This window comes from Macadamia integrifolia, unplaced genomic scaffold (assembly GCF_013358625.1).
Source record: "Macadamia integrifolia cultivar HAES 741 unplaced genomic scaffold, SCU_Mint_v3 scaffold2620, whole genome shotgun sequence".
Lineage (NCBI taxonomy): Eukaryota > Viridiplantae > Streptophyta > Magnoliopsida > Proteales > Proteaceae > Macadamia > Macadamia integrifolia.
In genome coordinates this window covers 17,467-40,921 of record NW_024868839.1, presented here as the reverse complement: position 1 = coordinate 40,921, position 23,455 = coordinate 17,467, and the positions used below count along the sequence as shown (strand labels likewise).

At 34.5% G+C, this 23,455-nt stretch overlaps 1 protein-coding gene across 1 annotated transcript; it reads right to left on the bottom strand.

Moving 5' to 3' along the window:
• Nucleotides 1-893: 893 nt before the first annotated feature.
• LOC122066891 (disease resistance protein RPS5-like) lies at nt 894-18,874 on the bottom strand. The gene is made up of 2 exons (XM_042630722.1): nt 16,048-18,874; nt 894-1,486 (listed from the first exon to the last, which is right to left on the bottom strand). Exons 1-2 carry the CDS (start codon nt 18,835-18,837, stop codon nt 1,391-1,393), a joined length of 2,886 nt encoding a protein of 961 aa, XP_042486656.1. The 5' UTR covers nt 18,838-18,874; the 3' UTR covers nt 894-1,390.
• Between the last annotated feature and the right edge of the window lie 4,581 nt (nt 18,875-23,455).

Here is a 23,455-nt window from a genome sequence, read left to right as displayed (position 1 = left end):
TCGATGCACTTGACCCATGTTCTTGTATTGGCATTTGACTATTGAGATATATTATTAATTCCCTCTTTAAAATTGAAATGCTAACCAACTCTCTTATGAGGTAAAAAATAGGGTTCCTCTCTCGGGTTATCTCTCTCCTTTCTCCTACGAAATACACATCTGCCCCCTCATTGTGGAAGGAGAAAGGGAGAGACAAGAAATCGCTAGGTGTGTACATAATTTAATATCATCACAAAAAAGACACTGGGTCATTGAGAAAATATGACAATTAAATGCACTTCTCGTATCATCCTATTGACCAAATAAAAATAAGAAACCGCAAAAGCTAATTGAATGTTCATAGAATTAAGTAAAGATCAATAGCAGTTGCATTAAATTCTTATAATGCATATTTTAATCCTCTGGAAGCTACAGAACAACCACAAAGGCCGCAGATGCAAGAGAAACCACAACTATCACAGCAGCCTCTTCCTCCTTTGATAATTCTTCCCCCCATATTAGGAAATCAAAGTTCACAACAGGACCTGAAACTTCACACATTTAGGGATGATATTTGAAGCTTCACAATTTTAGCAATAGCTGAAGCAAAGGAGACAAATATAATTACCGATCAATGTTCATCTTTCTCATCACCACAATCCTATAGAATGACTCCTCCCTCTTATCTTTACCCTGCTCAACAATTGCCAAATTACAAAAAGGATGCATAAGACAGAAATGAATCAATCAGTATCAATAACAAAGAAGAAAAACAAAATTCTATTTCACAAACCAGCAGCCACAGGTTACCTATTGGTGACAGTTTTAAGTTATCTGGTTTGAAAGGAATAAATAATATGTAACTCAGTAGAAACTAGGGAAGAAAATCTTATTTATATAGGACACAAGCCACCTCATTCAGTATAAAGCTCAGGAAAGAGTGCATCCACTACTTTGAATCGATCTTAATATCGGACTGAATCAGAAGGATTTAACCACAGGGGTCGTAACATCAATCATGGCGAACTTGGAGGAGAGCTGCCCACTGAACTCCTAGGACAATTCTGAATCCTACTATGGCCAACAGTCTTTTCTTATTCTTCCCACCTCAATTTGACGAATTGTTGTCATTGATTGGTGAGGTACACAGTTAATTTAGAATCTAAGCTTTAGACAAATGTAAATGTTCATACTAAATTACCTAACATTTCTCCTCCTCAAAAACAATTGTCACTATCAAAGGGTAAAATAGTCAGGTCACAAATTACAAAGAAAGAACAGTATATTATAAGTAGAATAAAAGGGATAGAATGAATACTATACATTAGAAATAAATAAATTAAAAAAAAAAAATCTATATCGTTGGGTGATATGGAGAGTCAGATTTACCAAGTCTTAGCACTAAAGATGATTAAAATACTTCTTCTTCTTCTTTTTCCTTTTCTTCATCTTCATGATCATCATCATCTTCTTCTTCTTCCTCTTCTTCCTCTTCTTCCTCTTCTTCCTCTTCTTTCTACATAGATAGAGCTCTACAATTAGAGAGGACAAGGTTGAAGTTTTCATATACTACATTCTTAGCTAAAACAAAATACATATATTTCATAAATTTATGAGAGAGAGAGAGTGTGTGTGTGTGTGTGTGTGTGTGTGTGTGTGTTGGATTGCTTGAAACCTAATCGGGGAAAGATTCGGAGTCAATAAATGAGTCTTTTGGAGCAAAGAATTGCTGAAAAAATAGATTAAATAAGGATCTATTGTCAAGTGAGAATGATACGTTAATGTCAGATTTAGAGTTGATTGATCTTAACTATGAATCTTGATATTTTTTAGATAAATAAAAGATATAGCATAAGTGTCATAGGAGCTCAAAGAGAATATATTAATTTTTTAAATAAAATAGAATGACTAAACCTAGGGAATAGATATGAAGGGGGGGATGTTTATATTTTAAGTAACTAACTCCTCTCTATCAAAATTGACAATGTGAAGGATTAGAAAAGGGGTGTAAAACATGTCAGAGAAGTTTTAAGTGTCCTGCAATTTAAGTTTATACTAATATAGAACCAGCCCAACAAGTTTACTCTTTAACATACCAGGTTTCCAAAAAACTGACCCTCAAAAAAGGATTAACCAAGCAAGGATATAAGTATGATATAAGTAAATTTATCAAACTAATGGACTTTCCATGTTATGATGCTTAATAACAGTTAGGAGCAGGTAATCTTTTGCATAAAATAAAACTTTATTTGATCAAAAGGAAGGAGAAGAAAAGGAAAAACAATTACCAAAAAAGAATAAAAAAATAACAAACATATTTGGTCTTATTGCTATTACTGATTTCTTTTCGATAATTGATACCAGATCTGCATGTTGTGCTCCAAATGGAAATCTCCCCAACTTAGGACAATTATCAACAATAACTCTAAGAAGAGATGGCCAATTCAAAATGGGATGGCATATGGCCGTCAATTATGGTAGTTCACATAAAAACACTTCTTCCAAAAAAAAAAATTGAAGGATATGAAGACACATACCTAGTCCTAGCACTCAAAATTTGAAGGATATGAACATGGTTTTAGTGCACGGTGTCATATGGGTATCACCCATTGGTCACCCTCAAAACCAGTCTATGGTATTAGAATGGATTGGTATCAAATCACCCGAATTAGACAAAATGTCCCTGATTTTCCTTTTAAAAAAATACTTTTTTGACTTTTTTCTCCTATCCATACCCTTCAAGGTATCAAGATAGGAGACTTACTAACCTGATACGGATCGATACGAGAGATAAATTTGAAAGGCTTTGAAACCTATTTGGGTAAAGGCTTGAACCATTTAAAAGAATAATAATAATAAAATAAAAATAAAAATTGGGGCAATCAAACACATCAGAGTTAAACATCTATAGATTACAAATAGAATACAAAGGGCCTGTTTATAAGTGATCAGACGGAGTGGTATGTTAAAGTTACATCTGGAGTTGATTGATTTGTCAAGAATCATGATATTTTTATAGTAAAAGACCTTTAAGAGATTTATGAATTTTTAAATATAAAACTAATAACTAAATGTAGGGAATGGGGATAAAGTGAGCTAATTCCACTTTATGAATTGACATATGAAGGATTAGAATAGAAGTTTAAGCCAAAACTGACTATTCTTTTGGTAAACGGTTGAAAAATGAGTATATAATGAATGTATTTGAAATTAGAAATTAAAATTACCAAAATGATGGAGAGGTTAATTAGTGGAAGTAAGTGGTATTTTTGTAGTTTTCTCCAACTTTAGATGCACTTGACCCAGGTTTCTGTATTGGCATTTGACTATTGAGATAGATTATTAGTTCCCTCTTTAAAATTGAAATCTAACAAAATCTCTCATGAGGTAAAGAAGAGGGTTCCTCACAAGGATATATAAATCCTTTTCAGAGGTTCAATCAGCTAACCTAAAATGGGCGTTTTTCAAGATCATTATAGCTGACCAGTTGGAGTAATGCGTGCACTAAATAAAAACTACTAAGATAAACAGAACTGCATGAATTTATTCAACTTCTAGATAAATTAGAGGAGAGTTAAGAAACCTAATTATATATAAAATTCTTCTAATTGTATAACCTAAATAAAATTTAATTCAATGAGTTAAGACTTTAGAATAAGTTTAAAAGATAAGGTATGAATTTTATGCAAATAAAGGGATCATGTTATCAAACATTTCAACAGGAACTATTTTATAGGAACTACTAAACAGCAAAAGGAATTGTATTAGTCCAAAAATTAGAAATTACTTTATTAAAATAGAATTGCACTTTTAATCTCTAGTATTACTTTTCAGAAAAGGCTGACCATCAAATACTGATTAACCAAGCAAGGATCCCTAAAAAATTGATAAACCAAGCAAGTAAATTAAGGAAATAAACAATATAACGTTTATCAAACTAAACTAGACTTTATAATGTGCAAATAATAATATTGGTTGGAAGCAGGTATTATTTAGATAACTCAAACATTTCGTAGCCCCTTGATAAAAATAGAAAAATATTAAAGTATTCTTGAATAGTTAATAATTATTAAGTCAAGCTTCTCAAGATAAAGGGGAAAAAAATAAACTACCGAAAACAAGTCATCAGATATTATTACACTTACCCAATATTTCATCCAGTAATACTCCTTTGCCATCTGGCTGTCATCATTTGATAATATATCTGCATGTTTGGCTCCAAACGGGGGTCTCCTTAACTTAGAACAATGATAAACAACCGCTTTAGAGAGAGATGGCCAGTTCAAATCGAGATGGCATATGTCTGTCAATTCTGGTAGCTCACATAGTCGCATTTCCTTCAAACTTGGAAATGCATTGATTTCCAAATCCTCATCTGCTACTATCTTCACCAATTGAGGACATCGACATACAGATAAATAACGCAACTTTTTAAGCAACCGTGTTACACCATTAGTGAAAATCACCTTTAGATTGGGGCATTCCTGTATTTTCATAAATGTCATATTAGAAAAGCATCCAGGTCGTGGAACCCCAGTACATATTGCCTGCAATTGATCCAGGTGATCAAGTTCCAACCTATGTAAGCTTTCAAAAGCATTCCCTTCGGCTTCCTGTACGTTCAATAATATCTCGAGATCTGGACAAGCTTCTACAATTAGCGATTGACAGGCATGAGTTGGAAAGTGTGTCAAACCCTCACATGACTTGAATGTCACCTCTCCATGAATGTCTACAAGATACGGAAAAATTGAAGGATCAATAGTACAATTCCGCAAATCTAGACTACGCATGCTTTTAGATTGAAGGAATGGCTTAAACCAATGGAAAACATTCGCTTTCCTTATCTCGACGCTAATATCAGATAAGCTAATCAATTGAGATAGTTCCCCTACACCTCTGGCGAACCATTTTAACCCGCTTCCGATAGTGTGTAGCTCCTCTAGCTTACACAATCCAGATAATACCACACGTGGTATCTTCTTAAGAATTCTGGTGCGGCTGATGTCTAGTTGCCTTAAATTGCTCAACCTTTTCATCTTTATTGGTAGTTTTCTTAAGCGTACGCAACCACACAAGTTTAATGATCTGAGTTGAGTCAACATTCCAATTCCAATGGGTAAATCCCGTAGGTTCCGACACCGACTTAAGTTTAACAAACGAAGGTTGACTAGATGGGATATTGAAGCCGGCAAATTCGTTACCTTATCACAATTTCTCAAATCTAGTATCTGAAGTGCAGGCATGTGGTCGAAGAACTGCACTTGGGGGATGTCCTCGATAGAGAAACAATGTTGAAGGAGCAATGTGTGCAGTTGTAGACACTGATCTGGCAATTGAGGTAAAGATTTTATAAAAAAATTCGTCATCAATGAAATCTTAGTGGCTTTGCACCATTCTGAGGCATCAGCAGGTGCCTCAGTTATTCCAGAACCGGCCTTTGTAATGAACTTGGAGAGGTACTTATTGTTCGATGTAGATGTGATCCACACGGCCAATTCACGCATCATATCGTGCATTTTAAATGCACCAAAGTCGTCACCGTCCTCAAGCATCGATGAATTTCGAAGCTTTCCAACCAAAACATCTACTTTATTTCTAATATCTTGTAGCCGATGCATCCCAGACAGAGTTTCTTCACCAATGGCAAACTCAAATAAGTCATATTTGTGGATATTGTGGTCCTCAGGAAATAGACAGCAGAACAAGAAGAGGGATTGTTCAATTGGTTTCAATTTTTCAAAACTAAACATCAGTATTGAAAATACTTCTTCTTTCATACCTTCGAGATTTGAAGCTGACTGCTCCAATTCACGTAGAGCGTCTTTCCATTCTCCCTCTGTTTCCCTTGTTGCCATTGTGCTACCAATAACAACGATGGCCAGAGGCAATCCATCACATTTTTTCAGAACATCCTTCGCAAGGAATACTATTGACGATTTCGAAGTAATATCCTCACCGACTTTTTGAACAAAAAGATTCCACGCTTCATCTGGTTGGAGTTTGTTCACTCGAATCGATCGAAGGGAATCTCTTGCTCCAAAGCGGATCACAAACCTTGTAACCACTTCTTTTGATCGAGATGCCAATAATATTTTGCAGCCGTTCTCCTTCTTAGGTTCAGGAATATTGCAGATTTCACCAAGATTAATAACAGGCTCCCACATGTCGTCTAATATCAACAAATACTTCCTTGTTTCAAAAAGGCAAGACAATTGTTCTTTCAGATCATCGTCATCTTCGCGATTTCTCAAGCCGAAGCCTTTAGCAATTTGCTTTCGTATTTCTACGAAATTGGGTGTGGATGACACAGTGGTGAAAATCACGGATTCGAAGTGTTGGGTCATCCTAAAGTGCTCATTGGCGTGTCGTAGAAGTGTTGTCTTGCCTATACCTCCCATACCAAACAACCCAACACCAACATACCTATCGTCGAGCACCGAATCGATGATCTCACCTTTCAATTTCTCTGTTGTTGTTTGTCCCTCGATAGAAACGGTGTTCATATTCCTCCCTATCTGCCGTGGTGGAGCCACCGTCCAACCAGATCTTGGTTCTTCCCCAAACAACTTGTCAAGTACATCTTGCTTGTGCTTCAAAGCTCTTTTGCTCAGCTGATAGCGTGACCGGCAGAAGCAGTTAGGACATGAAGTACCAGAGATCTGACTCTGCTCGTACTCGCTTCGTAGGTTGTTGGCTTTGGATAGAGCTTCATCGACTTGACTGAACCAGAGATCTGCCTCTGCTGATTTTATTACCCCTTCCTGGTTCATTGTTTCTTCTACTTTTCTTCCTTCGTCCCTTCTCCTGGCATCTAGCTTCATCCTTGCGTTCTCCAGTTCTTCGATGTTCTGGCTAAGGTTCCGTAAGACCTGAAACTTAGTCGCGATAGGATTGATTACATATGTGGGAATCCATCCTACTATGGGGCTTAGTATCGCGCCAATGATAGTCGTTGCCATAAATAATTCACACTCAGAGAAAAACGAGAGATTGAGATTTGCAGAAGGGAAGAACAACTCGACCCGTTGCAAATAGTAGAAACGCGGTAGCAGCCAAATGACACAAATGTAGAGAAATGAGTGGTGCCTTTTGAAACATGTCACATGGGTTTGTCTGTGGTGAAGTGAGAAATAAGTTGGACTGACAAAAAATTAATATAAAAGAAGGGAAATGAGGTGGATCCTGATCGACATCCACCCAAGTCCGAAGACTTTTTAGTCTAGTAGGTGTGAATATGCTTTACCAAAGGCCATTGATTTTTTTTAGAATTTTTAATATAATAGGTGGGAATAACGTGCCATGAATTTGTATAGTGGTATATCAAACATCAGCCACCACCAATCCACTAAAATAAACAAATATATCTCTTCTGGGGGCATTCCGAAGTAATTTGAAATTAGAGACATAATGGGTAATTTAATACTTTAATTGGTTTAGTGGATTTATGCGGCTGAGATTGGATAAATAGCTCAACTTAAGCTAAAGCCAAAAAAAAAAGTAAAAAAAATTCTCTACGATGAAGCAATGAGAGATAGTGCACCTTAGCTGTTGGATTTTCATGATTTTTTTGTTTTTTAAGTTGAATTTTATTGGGACTCGGGAAGCCCTACAGTATTATAAATAAAATAGAAAAAAATACAAGAGGGGCACATAATCCACCTAATCTCAACCCAAACAACAAAGGCACATAGCCATCGAAAGAGGGAGAGGAGGGTGCACCATAGACCCTTATCAACTATCTAACGGTTGTATTCATGGACGACCATGCATTAAAAATTTTTGTAAACACACACACATTCTCTCTCTCTCTCTCTCTACACACATTCTCTCTCTCTCTCTCTCTCTCTCTCTCTCTCTCTCATCCTTTGATAAAAGTGATATTTTTTTCAATAAAAATGTTTCTTTGTCTGATCTTAAACTCTTGTGTTCATGATGTATACCTAGCATATACATCCACAACTAGCTAGCATGCGTATAGTTCATCCACAACTAATCTAGCATGTATACATCCATTCACAATAAACCCTAACATACATACATGCATATAATGTAAATTAAATGTTAGAAAATCTTACAACCGATTGCTTGGGATGACTGAAAACTTGTACTGACAAGTTTGGTGCTCACACTTTTTCTCTCTTAGCTTCATGCTCTTCAAAGCAAACACATCATTGCTTTCTTCTCTTCTTCCTTGACTTTGACTTAATGTATCATTAACACACCTCAACCACCTCTTTTACCTCCTTTAATGGCCTAAGAACATTTATCATCAAGTATTCATGTTCATTCAAGGACCAACAAAGAGGGAGAAGTTTCTCTTGCCAAAACTATAGTTTCTCTTTTCCGTTTCCCTTCCCATTGGTAGTTGAAAATCCAATCGAGGGCGATTGCATCAACAAATAATTTTTAACGAGAAGCAAGAAAGATTCAAAAGAGATGACTCACATGGACAAAGATGGCCAAGGGCGGGATTCTCCAAAAGGGGTTGAAATGAAAACTTTTCTAGGAAATTTAACATACAATTGCTATTTGAATTGGACTGACAATTATTTACAAACATAGTTGCATCCGGACAATGTGAAGAATTAGAAAGAGAGAAATGACACGGGTGTTTTCCTCCCTCTGTTCTTGCAATACTGCATTTGAGAAATCAAAGGAGTTGAAGGGAGGAGGTTCTTGAGCCTTAGAATTTATTCTTGACCGGTCTTAGATTGTACCCCCATGGAAATTTCAAGAAAATCCAAGCGCATCCGATTGCAAACACTTATTATCCGTCTTCTTGCTTCTTAAACCTTGTTTTCGTACTAAGAAGAAGAAGAGAACATGTAAAAGTTACGAGACGAGTTGAGGTTTGATTCTCCTTAGTTCTTTCTATCATACCCTTTTTAGGGGTTAAATTTAATTAATATTAAATGTGAAAATTCAAAAGAATGAGAAATGATTTCAAACTGGAAAATCAGATTAGATTTTAGTGTCCATAAAAGCATGGTAGATTAGAATTTAGTTTAAAACAATCACTTTTAGTCCTAGATTTTTGCTCCCGGATTTTTACAGAGCAACCGAATTAAACACGTACCGTATCATTGTAGCACGTGTGTTATTGCATCGGATTTTTCGAAACGTATTATTACTGTATGATCTATTTAATTACCATACGTATCCGTTCTCATATTATTGTCGTCCCGAAAATGGCATAAAAATTCACATGTTGTGCTGCAAAATGCGTCCAATAATACGGTGTATGAGCACTAAGAATTGTTCAAGAAGAGACACTGCCACACTGCTCCAAAATTAAATGCCTATAATGGTGGTGTGTATGTACGTTTTTGTTTTTTTTTTTTTTTTTTTTTTTAATGAAAAGAATCAATATCTGTTGAATCGGTCAATTTGAATCAAACTCAGATCAGTTGAATACATCGATTTGGATCAGAATAGATTGAGACATCTTATTCTTGCACTCTGTTTTGGATGGTCTTAGTTGATGTTTGATCTCTAAAGTTTCATTATTTTTTATTTTCCTAATGAGAAAAGGTTTTTTGATCATCCTTGTAGTTTGATCTCCAAGTTTTTGGAGTGCTCTAAATTCTATTTTGAGCATCCAAATTTAAGTTAATCTCAGCAAAAACGTCTCTGAACAAAGTATCAGCACCATGTCAAATATTTTCCGAAAAAAGAAGAGCAAAACAAAATAAACATGCCTAAAAGTAAACAACTCCTTAGACTGCTACGAAAAACACCATCAGATTTCAAAATAGCATGATCTAATTCAAAATTTTCACCCAATTAAGTGTTTCTAACATATTTTTTACAGTAGCAAGATCAGATCCTTTCACAACAGTATATTATCAACAATCAAATGAGAAGAAAAATATGACAACAGTTCAATTATTCCGTAGTGTACATCCCTCTCCCTCAACTCCGATGCACATCTCCACATCTCTTTCTCATTGGGGGTATGTCTCTCTCTTATTCTGTCTCCTATTTTTTTTTTTTCCCTCCCATTTTGTCTCGCCCCCTCATAAATTACAATTTCTTCACATTTTTTCACTTCAGACTTTTTTCTATCTTTACTCTCCCATCACCACCTCCACTGGTGACCAACGGTGAAATGGAAACTACAAGAGCTCACGTGGGTGGCCGATTATTGGAGCGCAAGTGGTGGTGCGCATTGAGAGAGAGAGATGATGATGATGATGATGATGACCACCAACTCCATCCATTCTCCTAGGAAGAGAAAGATGACAATCAATTATTAGGGAATGTCGCCCACAATGGAGCCCTTGGCCACTGTGTCTGTGTGAAAGGTGGTGACTTGCCAAAAGCATTGTGGAACGTGACGAGTGGAGAGAATGAGGGAATGAGAGGAGAGTTGGAGAAGGGTAAAAAAATATATATATTTATGTGTTTTGAATAATTTAGGCCCTCTAGACCCTTTTTAGTATCATTTTTCTTTTTTATTTTTGTTTATAAAATGGTTTTGATTGTATTTGGTATCATTTAGGAAGTTTGTTTCCATTTAAAAAAAAAAAATTTAGTAAAACACAAAAACCAAAAAGAGATCAAGTCATTTATGTGTTTTAATTAAAATTGATTTTCAGTTATTTTTATGCTAAACTTTAATGAGCACATGCTTAAAATCTCAATATAGAAGGATAAAGTAGTTATTTGCTTTGTAATTAAAAATCCAAGTCCTTTGTCCCTTCTTCTTCAGTCCAAAGTGGAGAAAAAGAGTTATAACGAAGATGGGTAAAAGGAACATCTTTTCACCCATTTCTTCAAAAAACCATTTTGCACATAGGGACACCAAACTATTACTCACAAAAAACAATTTTTCGTCAAGTAATTATCAAACCATTTTTATGTTTTGATAAAAAAAACAAAAACAAAAAAACAAAAAAAAAAAAAAAAATGGTTTTCATTAATGATTTTTGTTAAATAGGTAAAAAGAAAAAATCATACAAAAGAGGGCTTTAATTAAGGGGAAAAGGTTAGGCACTACCAAGGTAATGAGCATGTGTCAACCTCTCTCCTTTCCCTTTGAAAAAATTGACTCTTCCATTAATTAAATAAAATATTGAGTGAATAATTTCGGCTCTCTTTGGTATCATTTTTTTTTTTTATTCACAAAAACAGTTTTCGTTGCATTTGATATCATTTATGGAGCTTGTTTCTATTTAAAAAAAAAAATGATAAAACATAAAAATCAAAAAGAGATCAAGAGTCATTTATGTGTTTTGGCTAAAATTGATTTTTAGTTATTGTTGCTCTGAACTTTAATGAACACGTGCTTAAAGTCTCAATATGGAGGGAGTAAAGTAGTCATTTGTTTTATAATTAGAAATCCAAGCACTTTGCCCCCTCTTTTTTTCTCCAAAGTGGAAGAAGATGGATGAAGAGATGTTCTCTTCACCCATTTCTTCAAAAAAACTATTTCGCACATAAGGATACTAAGTTATTTCTTACAAAAAAGAAAACCATTTTTGTTAAGTAGTTACCAAATCATTTTTATGTTTTAATAAAAAATTATTTTCATTAATGATTTTTGTTAAATAAGTAGAAATCAAAAAGAAAAATAATACCAAAGAGGACCGTGTCCCCATTGGCTCATCATTGATGTCAAAATTTCCCCCCAAAAAATAATTTGCTGTCAAAATTATATGAGTATCGATTGTTATCTGGTGTCCCCATTGGCTCATCATTGATGTACGGCTTCAGATTCATCCTTTCATATTGGTCCATCACATCCAAAGGTATTGGAACTAACATTTTAAAACTTGGGATCGATCTTAGGATCGATAACGGACTGAATCAGTCGGATTCCACAGGGTTTTTTTTATCATCAATCATGGCCAACTTGGAGTAGAACTGCCCATTGAACTCGTAGGACGAGTCTGAATCCTACTATGGCCAACTGTCTTCTTATTCTTCCCATCTCTATTTGACGAATAGTTGCCCACCAATTGGTGGGGCATATAGATACCAAGGCATGCCGATTCTTCTTTCAGATATGAAAACCTTAAGAAGCCCAAGGGGCAGCAACTGCAGACTAATATCCAACAAATCTTTAGGAAACGAAGATACCCAATGACCCCTGTTTAGATAATCAACCTCCCATATGGAAATAGAATGGGCTAATACCTAGTTAATTTAGAATCTAAGCTTTAGACAAATGTAAATGTTCATACTAAATTACCTAACATTTCTCCTCCCTCAAAACCAACTGTCACTATCAAAAGGTAAATAAGTCATGTTACAAATTACAAAGAAAGAACACTATATTATAAGTAGAATAAAAGAAATAGAATGAATATTATACATTAGAAATGAAAAAAAAAAATATATATATATATATATATATCATTAGATGATATCAAAATTCAGGTTTACAGAGTCTTAGCTTTAAAGATGATTATAATACTTTTTCTTTTTCTTTTTCTTCTTCTTCATCTTCATCTTCATCTTCATGATCATCATCATCTTCTTCTTCTTTTCTTTCTCCTCTTCCTACATAGATAGAGCTCTACAATTAGAGTGGACAAGGTTGAAGTTTACATATACTACATTCTTAGCAAAAACAAAATACATATACGACATAAATTTAAGAGAGAGAGAAACTAGGGAAGAAAATCTTATTTATATATGACACAAGCCACCTCAGTCAGTATAAAGCTCAGGAAAGAGTGCATCCACTACTTTGGATCGATCTTAATATCGGACTGAATCAGAAGGATTTAACCACAGGGGTTGTAACATCAATCATGGCGAACTTGGAGGAGAGCTGCCCACTGAACTCCTAGGACAATTCTGAATCCTACTATGGCCAACAGTCTTTTCTTATTCTTCCCACCTCTATTTGACGAATTGTTGTCACTGATTGGTGAGGCATATAGATACCAAGACATGCCGATTCCTTGCCCTATCATAATGTCTTGTCCTTCTTCATGCAGATATGAAAACGCTAAGAAGCCCCAAGGGGCTGCAACTACATAACTTAATCCAACAAATCCTTAGGAAACGAAGATACCCAATGACCATTGTAAGGGTAATCAACCGTCCATTTAAAAATAGACTGGGCTACAACTTAGTAAATTTATATAGAATCTAAGCTTTAGACAAATGTAAATGTTCATACTAAATTACCTAACATTTCTCCTCCTCAAAAACAATTGTCACTATCAAAGGGTAACAGAGTCAGGTCACAAATTACAAAGAAAGAACAGTATATTATAAGTAGAATAAAAGGGATAGAATGAATACTATACATTAGAAATAAATAAATTAAAAAAAAAATCTATACCGTTGGGTGATATGGAGAGTCAGATTTACCAAATCTTTAGTTATTAAAATACTTCTTCTTCTTCTTTTTCCTTTTCTTCATCTTCATGATCATCATCATCTTCTTCTTCTTCCTCTTCTTCGTCTTCTTCCTCTTCTTCCTCTTCTTCCTCTTCTTTCTACATAGATAGAGCTCTACAATTAGAGAGGACAAGGTTGAAGTTTTCATATACTACATTCTTAGCAAAAACAAAATACATATATTTCATAAATTTAAGAGAGAGAAAGAGAGAGTGTGTGTGTGTGTGTGTTGGATTGCTTGAAACCTAATCGGGAAAAGATTCGGAGTCGATAAATGAGTCTTTTGGAGCAAAGAATTGCTGAACAAATAGATTAAATAAGGATCTATTGTCAAGTGAGAATGATACGTTAATGTTAGATTTAGAGTTGATTGATCTTAACTATGAATCTTGATATTTTTTAGATAAATAAAAGATATAGCATAAGTGTCATAGGAGCTCAAAGAGAATATATTAATTTTTTAAATAAAATAGAATGAGTAAACCGAGGGAATGGATATGAAGGGGGGGATGTTTATATTTTAAGCAACTAACTCCTCTCTATCAAAATTGACAATGTGAAGGATTAGAAAAGGGGTATAAAACATGTCAGAGAAGTTTTAAGTATCCTGCAATTTAAGTTTATACTAATATAGAACCAGCCCAACAAGTTTATTCTTTAACATTCTAGGTTTCCAAAAAACTGACCCTCAAAAAAGGATTAACCAAGCAAGGATATAAGTATGATATAAGTAAATTTATCAAACTAATAGACTTTCCATGTTATGATGCACAACTAATTAATAACAGTTAGGAGCAGGTAATCTTTTGCATAAAATAAAACTTTATTTGATCAAAAGGAAGGAGAAGAAAAGAAAAAACAATTACCAAAAAAGAATAAAAAAATAACAAACATATTTGTTCTTATTGCTATTACTGATTTCTTTTCGATAATTGATACCAGATCTGCATGTTGTGCTCCAAATGGAAATCTCCCCAACTTAGGACAATTATCAACAATAACTCTAAGAAGAGATGGCCAATTCAAAATGGGATGGCATATGGCCGTCAATTATGGTAGTTCACATAAAAACACTTCTTCCAAAAAAAAAAAAATTGAAGGATATGAAGACACATACCTAGTCCTAGCACTCAAAATTTGAAGGATATGAACATGGTTTTAGTGCACGGTGTCATATGGGTATCACCCATTGGTCACCTCAAAACCAGTCTATGGTATTAGAATGGATTGGTATCAAATCACCCGTATTAGACAAAATATCCCTGATTTTCCTTTTAAAAAAATAAATTTTTGACTTTTTTTCTCCAATCCATACCCTTCAAGGTATCAAGATAGGAGACTTACTAAACTGATACGGATCGATACGAGAGATAAATTTGAAAGGCTTTGAAACCTATTTGGGTAAAGGCTTGAACCATTTAAAAAAATAATAATAATAAAATAAAAATAAAAATTGGGGCAATCAAACACATCAGAGTTAAAACATCTATAGATTACAAATAGAATAATACAAAGGGCCTGTTTGTAAGTGATCAGACGGAGTGGTATGTTAAAGTTACATCTGGAGTTGATTGATTTGTCAAGAATCATGATATTTTTATAGTAAAAGACCCTTAAGAGATTTATGAATTTTTAAATATAAAACTAATAACTAAATGTAGGGAATGGGGATAAAGTGAACTAATTCCTCTTTATGAATTGACATATGAAGGATTAGAATAGAAGTTTGAGCCAAAACTGACTATTCTTTTGGTAAACGGTTGAAAAATGAGTATATAATGAATGTATTCGAAATTAGAAATTAAAATTACCAAAATGATGGAGAGGTTAATTAGTGGAAGTAAGTGGTATTTTTGTAGTTTTCTCCAACTTTAGATGCACTTGACCCAGGTTTCTGTATTGGCATTTGACTATTGAGATAGATTATTAGTTCCCTCTTTAAAATTGAAATCTAACAAAATCTCTCATGAGGTAAAGAAGAGGGTTCCTCACAAGGATATATAAATCCTTTTCAGAGGTTCAATCAGCTAACCTAAAATGGGCGTTTTTCAACATCATTATAGATTGGAGTAATGCATGCACTAAATAAAAACTACTAAGATAAACAGAACTGCATGAATTTATTCAACTTCTAGATAAATTAGAGGAGAGTTAAGAAACCTAATTATACATAAAATTCTTCTAATTGTATAACCTAAATAAAATTTAATTCAATGAGTTAAGACTTTAGAATAAGTTTAAAAGATAAGGTATGAATTTTATGCAAATAAAGGGATCATGTTATCAAACATTTCAATAGGAAGTACTAAACAGCAAAAGGAATTGTATTAGTCCAAAAATCAGAAATTACTTTATTAAAATAGAATTGCACTTTTAATATCTAGTATTACTTTTTAGAAAAGGCTGACCATCAAATACTGATTAACCAAGCAAGGATCCCTAAAAAATTGATAAACCAAGCAAGTAAATTAAGGAAATAAACAATATAACGTTTATCAAACTAAACTAGACTTTATAATGTGCAAATAATAATATTGGTTGGAAGCAGGTATTATTTAGATAACTCAAACATTTCGTAGCCCCTTGATAAAAATAGAAAAATATTAAAGTATTCTTGAATAGTTAATAATTATTAAGTCAAGCTTCTCAAGATAAAGGGGAAAAAAAATAAACTACCAAAAACAAGTCATCAGATATTATTACACTTACCCATTTTTTCACCCATAGATAGTCCTTTGTCATCTGGCTGTCCATTTCATCATTTAATAATATATCTGCATGTTTGGCTCCAAACGGTGGTCTCCTCAACTTAGAACAAAGATAAACATGCGTTTCAGAGAGAGATGGCCAATTCAAATCAAGATGGCATATGTCTGTCAATTCTGGTAGCTCACATAGTCGCATTTCCTTCAAACTTGGAAATGCATTGATTTCCAAATCCTCATCTGCTACTATCATCACCAATTGAGGGCATTGAAATACTTCTAAAAGACGCAAGTTCTTAAGCAACCGTGTTACACCATTAGTGAAAATCACCTTTAGATTGGGGCATTCCTGTATTTGCACAGTTGTCATATTAGAAAAGCATCCAGGTTGTGGAACCCCAGTACATATTGCCTGCAACTGATCCAGTTGATCAAGTCTCAACCCACGTAAGCTTTCAAAAACATTCCCTTCGGCTTCCTGTACGTTCAATAATATCTCGAGATCTGGACAAGCTTGTAAAGTTAGAATTTTACAGCCATGAGTTGGAAAGTGTGTCAAACCCTCACATGACTTGAATGTCACATCTCCATCAAGGTCTACAAGATACGGAAAAATTGAAGGATCAATAGTACAATTCCGCAAATCTAGACTACGCATGCGTTTAGATTTAAGGAATGGCTTAAACCAATGGAAAACATTGGCTTTCCTTATCTCGCCGCTAATATCAGATAAGCTAACCAATTGAGATAGTTCCTCTACACCACTGGCGAACCATTTTAACCTGCTTCCGATAGTGTTTAGCTCCTCTAGCTTACGCAATCCAGATAATACCCCACGTGGTATCCTCTTAAGAATTATGGTTTCGCCGATGTCTAGTTGCCTTAAATTGTTCAACTTTTTCATCTCTATTGGTAGTTTTCTTAAGCTTGTGCAAGCCCACAAGTTTAATGATATGAGTTGAACCAACTTTCCAATTCCATGGGGAAAATCCTGTAGCTTAAAACACCAACTTAAGTTTAACGAACGAAGGTTGACTAGATGGGATATTGAAGCCGGCAAATTCTTTACCTCATCACAATAGCTCAAATTTAGTATCTGAAGTGCAGGCATGTGGTCGAAGAAGTGCACTTGGGGGATGACCTCAATACGAGTTCGTTGAAGGAGCAATGTGTGCAGTTGTGGACATTGATCTGGCAATTGAGGTAAAGATGCTATAGAATAATTCATCATGAATGAAATCTTAGTGGCCTTGCACCATTCTGAGGCATCAGCAGGTGCCTCAGTTATACCGGCCTTTGTAATGAACTTGGAGAGGTACTTATTGTTCGATGTAGATGTGATCCACACAGCCAATTCACGCATCATATCGTGCATTTTAAATGCATCAAAGTAGTCACTGTCCTCAAGCATGGATGAATTTTGAAGCTTTGCAACCAAAACATCTACTTTATTTCTAATATCTTGTAGCCGATGCATCCCAGCAAACTCAAATAAGTCATATTTGTTTATATCGTAGTCCTCACGAAATAGACAGCAGAACAAGAAGAGGGATTGTTCAATTGGTTTCAATTTTTCAAAACTAAACATCAGTATTGCAAATACTTCTTCTTTCATACCTTCGAGATTTGAAGCTGACTGCTCCAATTCACGTAGAGCATCTTTCCATTCTCCTTCTGTTTTTCGTGTTGACATTGTGCCACCAATAACAACGATGGCCAGAGGCAATCCACCACACTTTCTAAGAACTTCCTTGGCAAGAGGTTCTATTGCTGTTTCGGATGTAATATCCTTACCAACTTTTTGAACAAAAAGATTCCATGCTTCCCCAGGCTGGAGTTTGTTCACTTGAATGGATCGAAGAGAATCTTTTGCTCCAAAGCGGATCACAAACCTTGTAACCACTTCTTTTGATCGAGATGCCAATAATATTTTGCAGCCGTTCTCCTTCTTAGGTTCAGGAATATTGCAGATTTCACCAAGATTAATAACAGGCTCCCACATGTCGTCTAATATCAATAGATACTTTCTTGTTCCGAAAAGGCGAGACAGTTGTTCTTTCAGATCGTCATCTTCGCGATTTCTCAAGCCGAAGCCTTCAGCAATTTGCTTTCGTATTTCTACGAAATTGGGTGTGGACGACACAGTGGTGAAAATCACGGATTCGAAGCGTTGGGTCATCCTAAAGTGCTCATTGGCGTGTCGTAGAAGTGTTGTCTTGCCTATACCTCCCATACCAAACAAACCAACAGCAACATACCTATCGTCGAGCACCGAATCGATGATCTCACCTTTCAATTTCTCTGTTGTTGTTTGTCCCTCGATAGAAACGGTGTTCATATTCCTCCCTATCTGCCGTGGTGGAGCCACCGTCCAACCAGATCTTGGTTCTTCCCCAAACAACTTGTCAAGTACATCTTGCTTGAGATTCAAAGCTCTTTTGCTCAGCTGATAGCGTGACCGGCAGAAGCAGTTAGGACATGAAGTACCAGAGATCTGACTCTGCTGGTACTCGTTTCGTAGGTTGTTGGCGTTGGATAGAGCAACATCAACTTGACTGAACCAGAGATCTGCCTCTGCTGATTTTATTACCCCTTCCTGGTTCATTGTTTCTTCTACTTTTCTTCCTTCGTCCCTTCTCCTGGCATCTAGCTTCATCCTTGCGTTCTCCAGTTCTTCGATGTTCGGGCTAAGGTTCCGTAAGACCTGAAACTTAGCTCGGATGGGATCGATCACATGTATTGTAAAACATCCTAGTATGGGGCTTAGTATCGTGCCAATAATAGTCATTCCCATAATTCACACTCAGAGAGATAGAGAGATTGAGATTTGCAGAAGGCAAGAACACCTCGATCCGTTCCAAATAGTTGTAACGCGGTAGCCACCAAAGGAGATAAATTTAAAGAAATGAGTCTCTATGAATGGGGTGGTAAAGAAGATTGACTCTTGACAAAAAAAATATAATATAAAAGGAAGGCAGAGTTGATTCCTTTTTTATTTTTTCCTTCTGGTAAGAATGAAGCTAATCTCAAGCGAGTGAAAGAAGAAGGGATTTAGTTGTTGGTAATCGAATTAGTATCGGTGTCTACTGGTACCGATACGATATCATTATTCAATTTTAAATAGGAGTCAGGGCAATACTATCAATCCAATATCGAGTAACCGATACCTCAATCCCTGAGTGAGATAGAGATCTTTAATCTCTTTGTAGGCCAACATCAATGATTGGATTCATAGTAATAAAAACCGGATTGGTTAGGATCCCCAAATTGAATCTCAATTAATAAATTTAACTGAGAACCCACCATCTCTAGTATTAACTGCATGTAATCAAAGTTTCTGCCAAAATAACTAGAAAAATTGTAACCAAATTTGGTTCTAAGTATCAATTCAAATCGACTGTATACCAATTGAATTAAGTATTAGTCTCGTTTTAAAGGGAAAAATGACCGATCCAATCTGATCCATATCGATTTTTTTTTTTTTTATGAAATCTGAATCGATATCCACCTAACATTTTTTTAGTATAGTAGATGTGAATATGCTTTACCAAATACCATTGGTCTTTTAGAATTTTTAATATAGTAGGTGGGAATAACGCGCCATGCATGGACTTGTATGATGGTAACCTTTGTCAAACATCAACCACCACCCGCCAAAATTAGTGAAAACAACCCACTAAAATAAACAAATATATCTCTTATGGAAGTAATTTGAAATTAGAGACATAGTGGGTAATTTAATACTTTACTTGGTTTAGTGAATTTATGAGGCTGAGATTGGATAAATAGTTCAACTTAAATCAAAGCCACAAAAATAGTAAAATATTAAGTAATGAGCGGCAGTGCACCTTAGTCGTTGGATTTTCAAGATCATGCATAGTGAAAAATACACACAATCATTGGATGGGATGAAGAGGGTGCACCTTAGACCCTTATCAACCATCTCATGGTTGTGTTCATGAACAGTTATGCATAAAAGTTTTTGTCTAATTTTTTAACTAATTATTATTTTAAGAATTAATTGTGGAGAGAGAGTGTGTGTATGTGTTATGTGGGAACCATAGTAAGTTCTGGGATAGCAATAACACAGGAACGGATAAGTACGGCAATTAAATGGACTATACGGTAATAATACGTTTCAAAAAATCTGATGCAATAAAATGCGTATGGCAATGATACGGTGTGCTTTTAATATGTGTTTAATATGGTTGCTCTGTAAAAATCCATGAACAAAAATCTGGGACTTAAAATGATTGTTTGAAACTAAATTCTAATCTACCATGTTTTTATGGACACTCAAATCCAATCTGATTTTCCAATTTGAAATCATTTCTCATTCTTTTGAATTTTCACATTTAATATTAATTACATTTAACCCCTAAAAAGGGTATGACAGAAAGAACTAAAAGGAGAATCAAACCTCATCGCGTCTCGTTATTTTTACATGTTCTCTTCTTCTTTTTCTTGGTACGAAAACAATGTTCAAGAAGATGGAGAATAAATGTTTGCAATCATTCATCCCAGAGATGCACATGGATTTTCTTGAAATTTCCATGGGGATACAATCTAAGATCGGTCACGGATCAATTTTAAGGCTCAAGAACCTCCTCCCTTCAACTCCTTTGATTTCTCAGATGCAATATTGCAAGAACAGAGGGAAAAGAACACCCGTGTCATTTCCCTCTTTATAATTCTTCACTGGGGCAAGAGTTCCTCTTTTTTTTTGGTTTACTTAGATGAGGGAAGAGAAGGGTTATAGTTTCCATTGATTAGGGTTCTTGATAGAAGACAGGGGTCGAGAATCGGGATTTGGCCCATTTGGGTTAATCTTTTTTTTTTTTTTTTTTTTTGTTAACCCAAAAGTTTTATTGAGTATGTAACGTATTATACGAGTATTATTAGTGTATAATACAGTTATCTTTTAAATCCGTGTATTAAAAGGTTTTTTTGGATTGATACGACAAATTACGAACTTTTGAATTAAATGTTTGAACGTGCGTATTATACACAAATAATACGCGTATTTTACTAACTATGGTAGGAACCAACAAGTTCTCTCTCTTGATCAAGGTATTAAAACTTGGGATCGGTCTCGATCAATATTGATTTTGGATCAATCAATACCATTCCGATCTTGCAATCTTGCCCTTGTTCGATCCAGTCCAATTCTTAAAATTATGCTTGTAATTCACAAAACACATGGAAGATGGAACGGTGTGGCGCTCATAACCATGGTCTATAAAAATTTGATCGAATCAATCTGTATTAGTTGGATCAGATCAATATCGATCTTGATCAGTGCGATTCCTTGACCGATCCACAGGAAAGGCATAAGGATTAAATAGTAATAAAAAGGAATTTTATTAAAAATAACAGATAAATCTATCTGATACGATCAGATCCGATTCAAGATGATCTGGATTAGTATTCTCCTTAGCAATCCCGATATCAATTCAGAATTTTAAAACCTTGCTTGTGACTCGTGTTTTGAAAGAGGGACGTGACCATAGTTAGTAAATTTGTGTATAATACATGGATTGTGTCCAAACGTTTCAATCAAAAAGTCATAATTTAGCATATCAATTCAAAAAATCCGTATTATACGTGTATTTTATAAGTACCCGTATTAAACGCATATAATACATTTTTTTCTTATTATCACGTTTAGTTTGGGATAAACAAAAAACAAAAAACTCAACTCCAAAAGTCAAAATGACACTTCTCTCTTTCCATAGGTTTCTCAATTTTGAGAAAAATGTGAATGACATGTCTCACTTTCTTATTTTGTTAATTTCAACTTCTCTTTCCATATTGCCCATCCATCTCTCTTTATTACCTTATACCGTTTATTTAACTTCACCCTCTTGTTCCAATCCATTAGCCCATGAAATCTACTTAATTATAATTTTGTCACCCAATTTAAAATCTTACCTTAATTACGAATCAATTGTTGGTTATTAAAATTGAATTATTGAATATCTGAATGGACCTATACACAATCTGATTCAGTTTTATAATATGAATCTGCATCAGCAGGGGTTGTTGTGGATTTTCTTGTTTGATAAGATAATATCAATAATAATATTTTAATTTATTAAATGATTATCCACAAGTTACTATTATTATTATTATTATTATTATTATTATTATTATTTTGATAAATATATGCTATTATTTACTATGATAGAAAGTGGTTGATAGATCACCTATCAACATTAATTATGATAGATATAATTAAACTTAATTAATATTAGATGTGAAATTTATTTTTTTTGAGAAATGATCTTCAATTGGAAAGCTAGATTGGATATAGGTGTTCATGAAAGTATGAGATATTACAATTTAATTGTAAACAATCAGTTTTAGTTCATTCTTAATATTAAAATAAATCCGTATTTTTGTTACTAGATTTTTACATAGCAATCATATTAAACACATACCATATTATTGCCGCGCATGTTTTATTGTACCAAACTTTATAAACGTATTATTTTCATGTGGTCTATTTAATTACCGCACGTATCCATTCTCATATTATCATCGTCCCTGAACTTACTAACCATGGACGTGACTGTACAAATCAAATGCAGAACTGCATACCTTTTTTCCTTTTCTTTTCAATCCGGAAAAACATGCGAGTGTTGAGTCTATTGACATGTTATGGCGCAAAATGAGTACAATGATGCGGTGCCTGTCGAGAACGGATCTTTACGTACCAAAAGAGTTAAGCTAGTCTTATGGAGGTAGCTTTCCGTCAACTTATTTATCCAATATTTTTAATATCCACGATTCGAAATATCTTCCATCTCTCTTTCTCTCACATTAGGAATTCACAATTTTTTTTTTTTTTTAAATATATTCTCAAATTCTGAATTCTTATGAATTTTTTTTAGTTTTCATTGAAGTGGTCATCAAGAGGTTGAACACGTTCATTGGATAGTTTCCAGTTTCCAGAGACTTTAATGGGCACCCCAACACCTATAGAGAAGGGAGAAAAGAGAAGCCGATACTTCAGTTACTAACAGGGTAGAGATAAACAAAGAACGTTTTAATATGAGATAGAGCACAGGAAACGTGGAGGTATTTTGAATTGGGTAACTACCCGATCTGAAATTACCCCAAATAAGGAGATAAAAAATGATTAAAAACATCTGAATAATTTCAAATTCCCCACAAAAATAGAGATAAAAAGAATTTAAAAAACGGGATAAAGGGTAATTTACAATGCCACCCTCTGGAAAATTTCAATATTATAGGAACACCCCCTCTCTTTCACCAAATTAGACTCAGACCTCTTACCGTCAATCACTATTAAAGAATATACCTTATATGTTGATGTCAGCTATTATATTTTATTTTAATTATCAAAATGCCCTTATTAAATACTAAGTACCTAAAATACCCTTGCAACC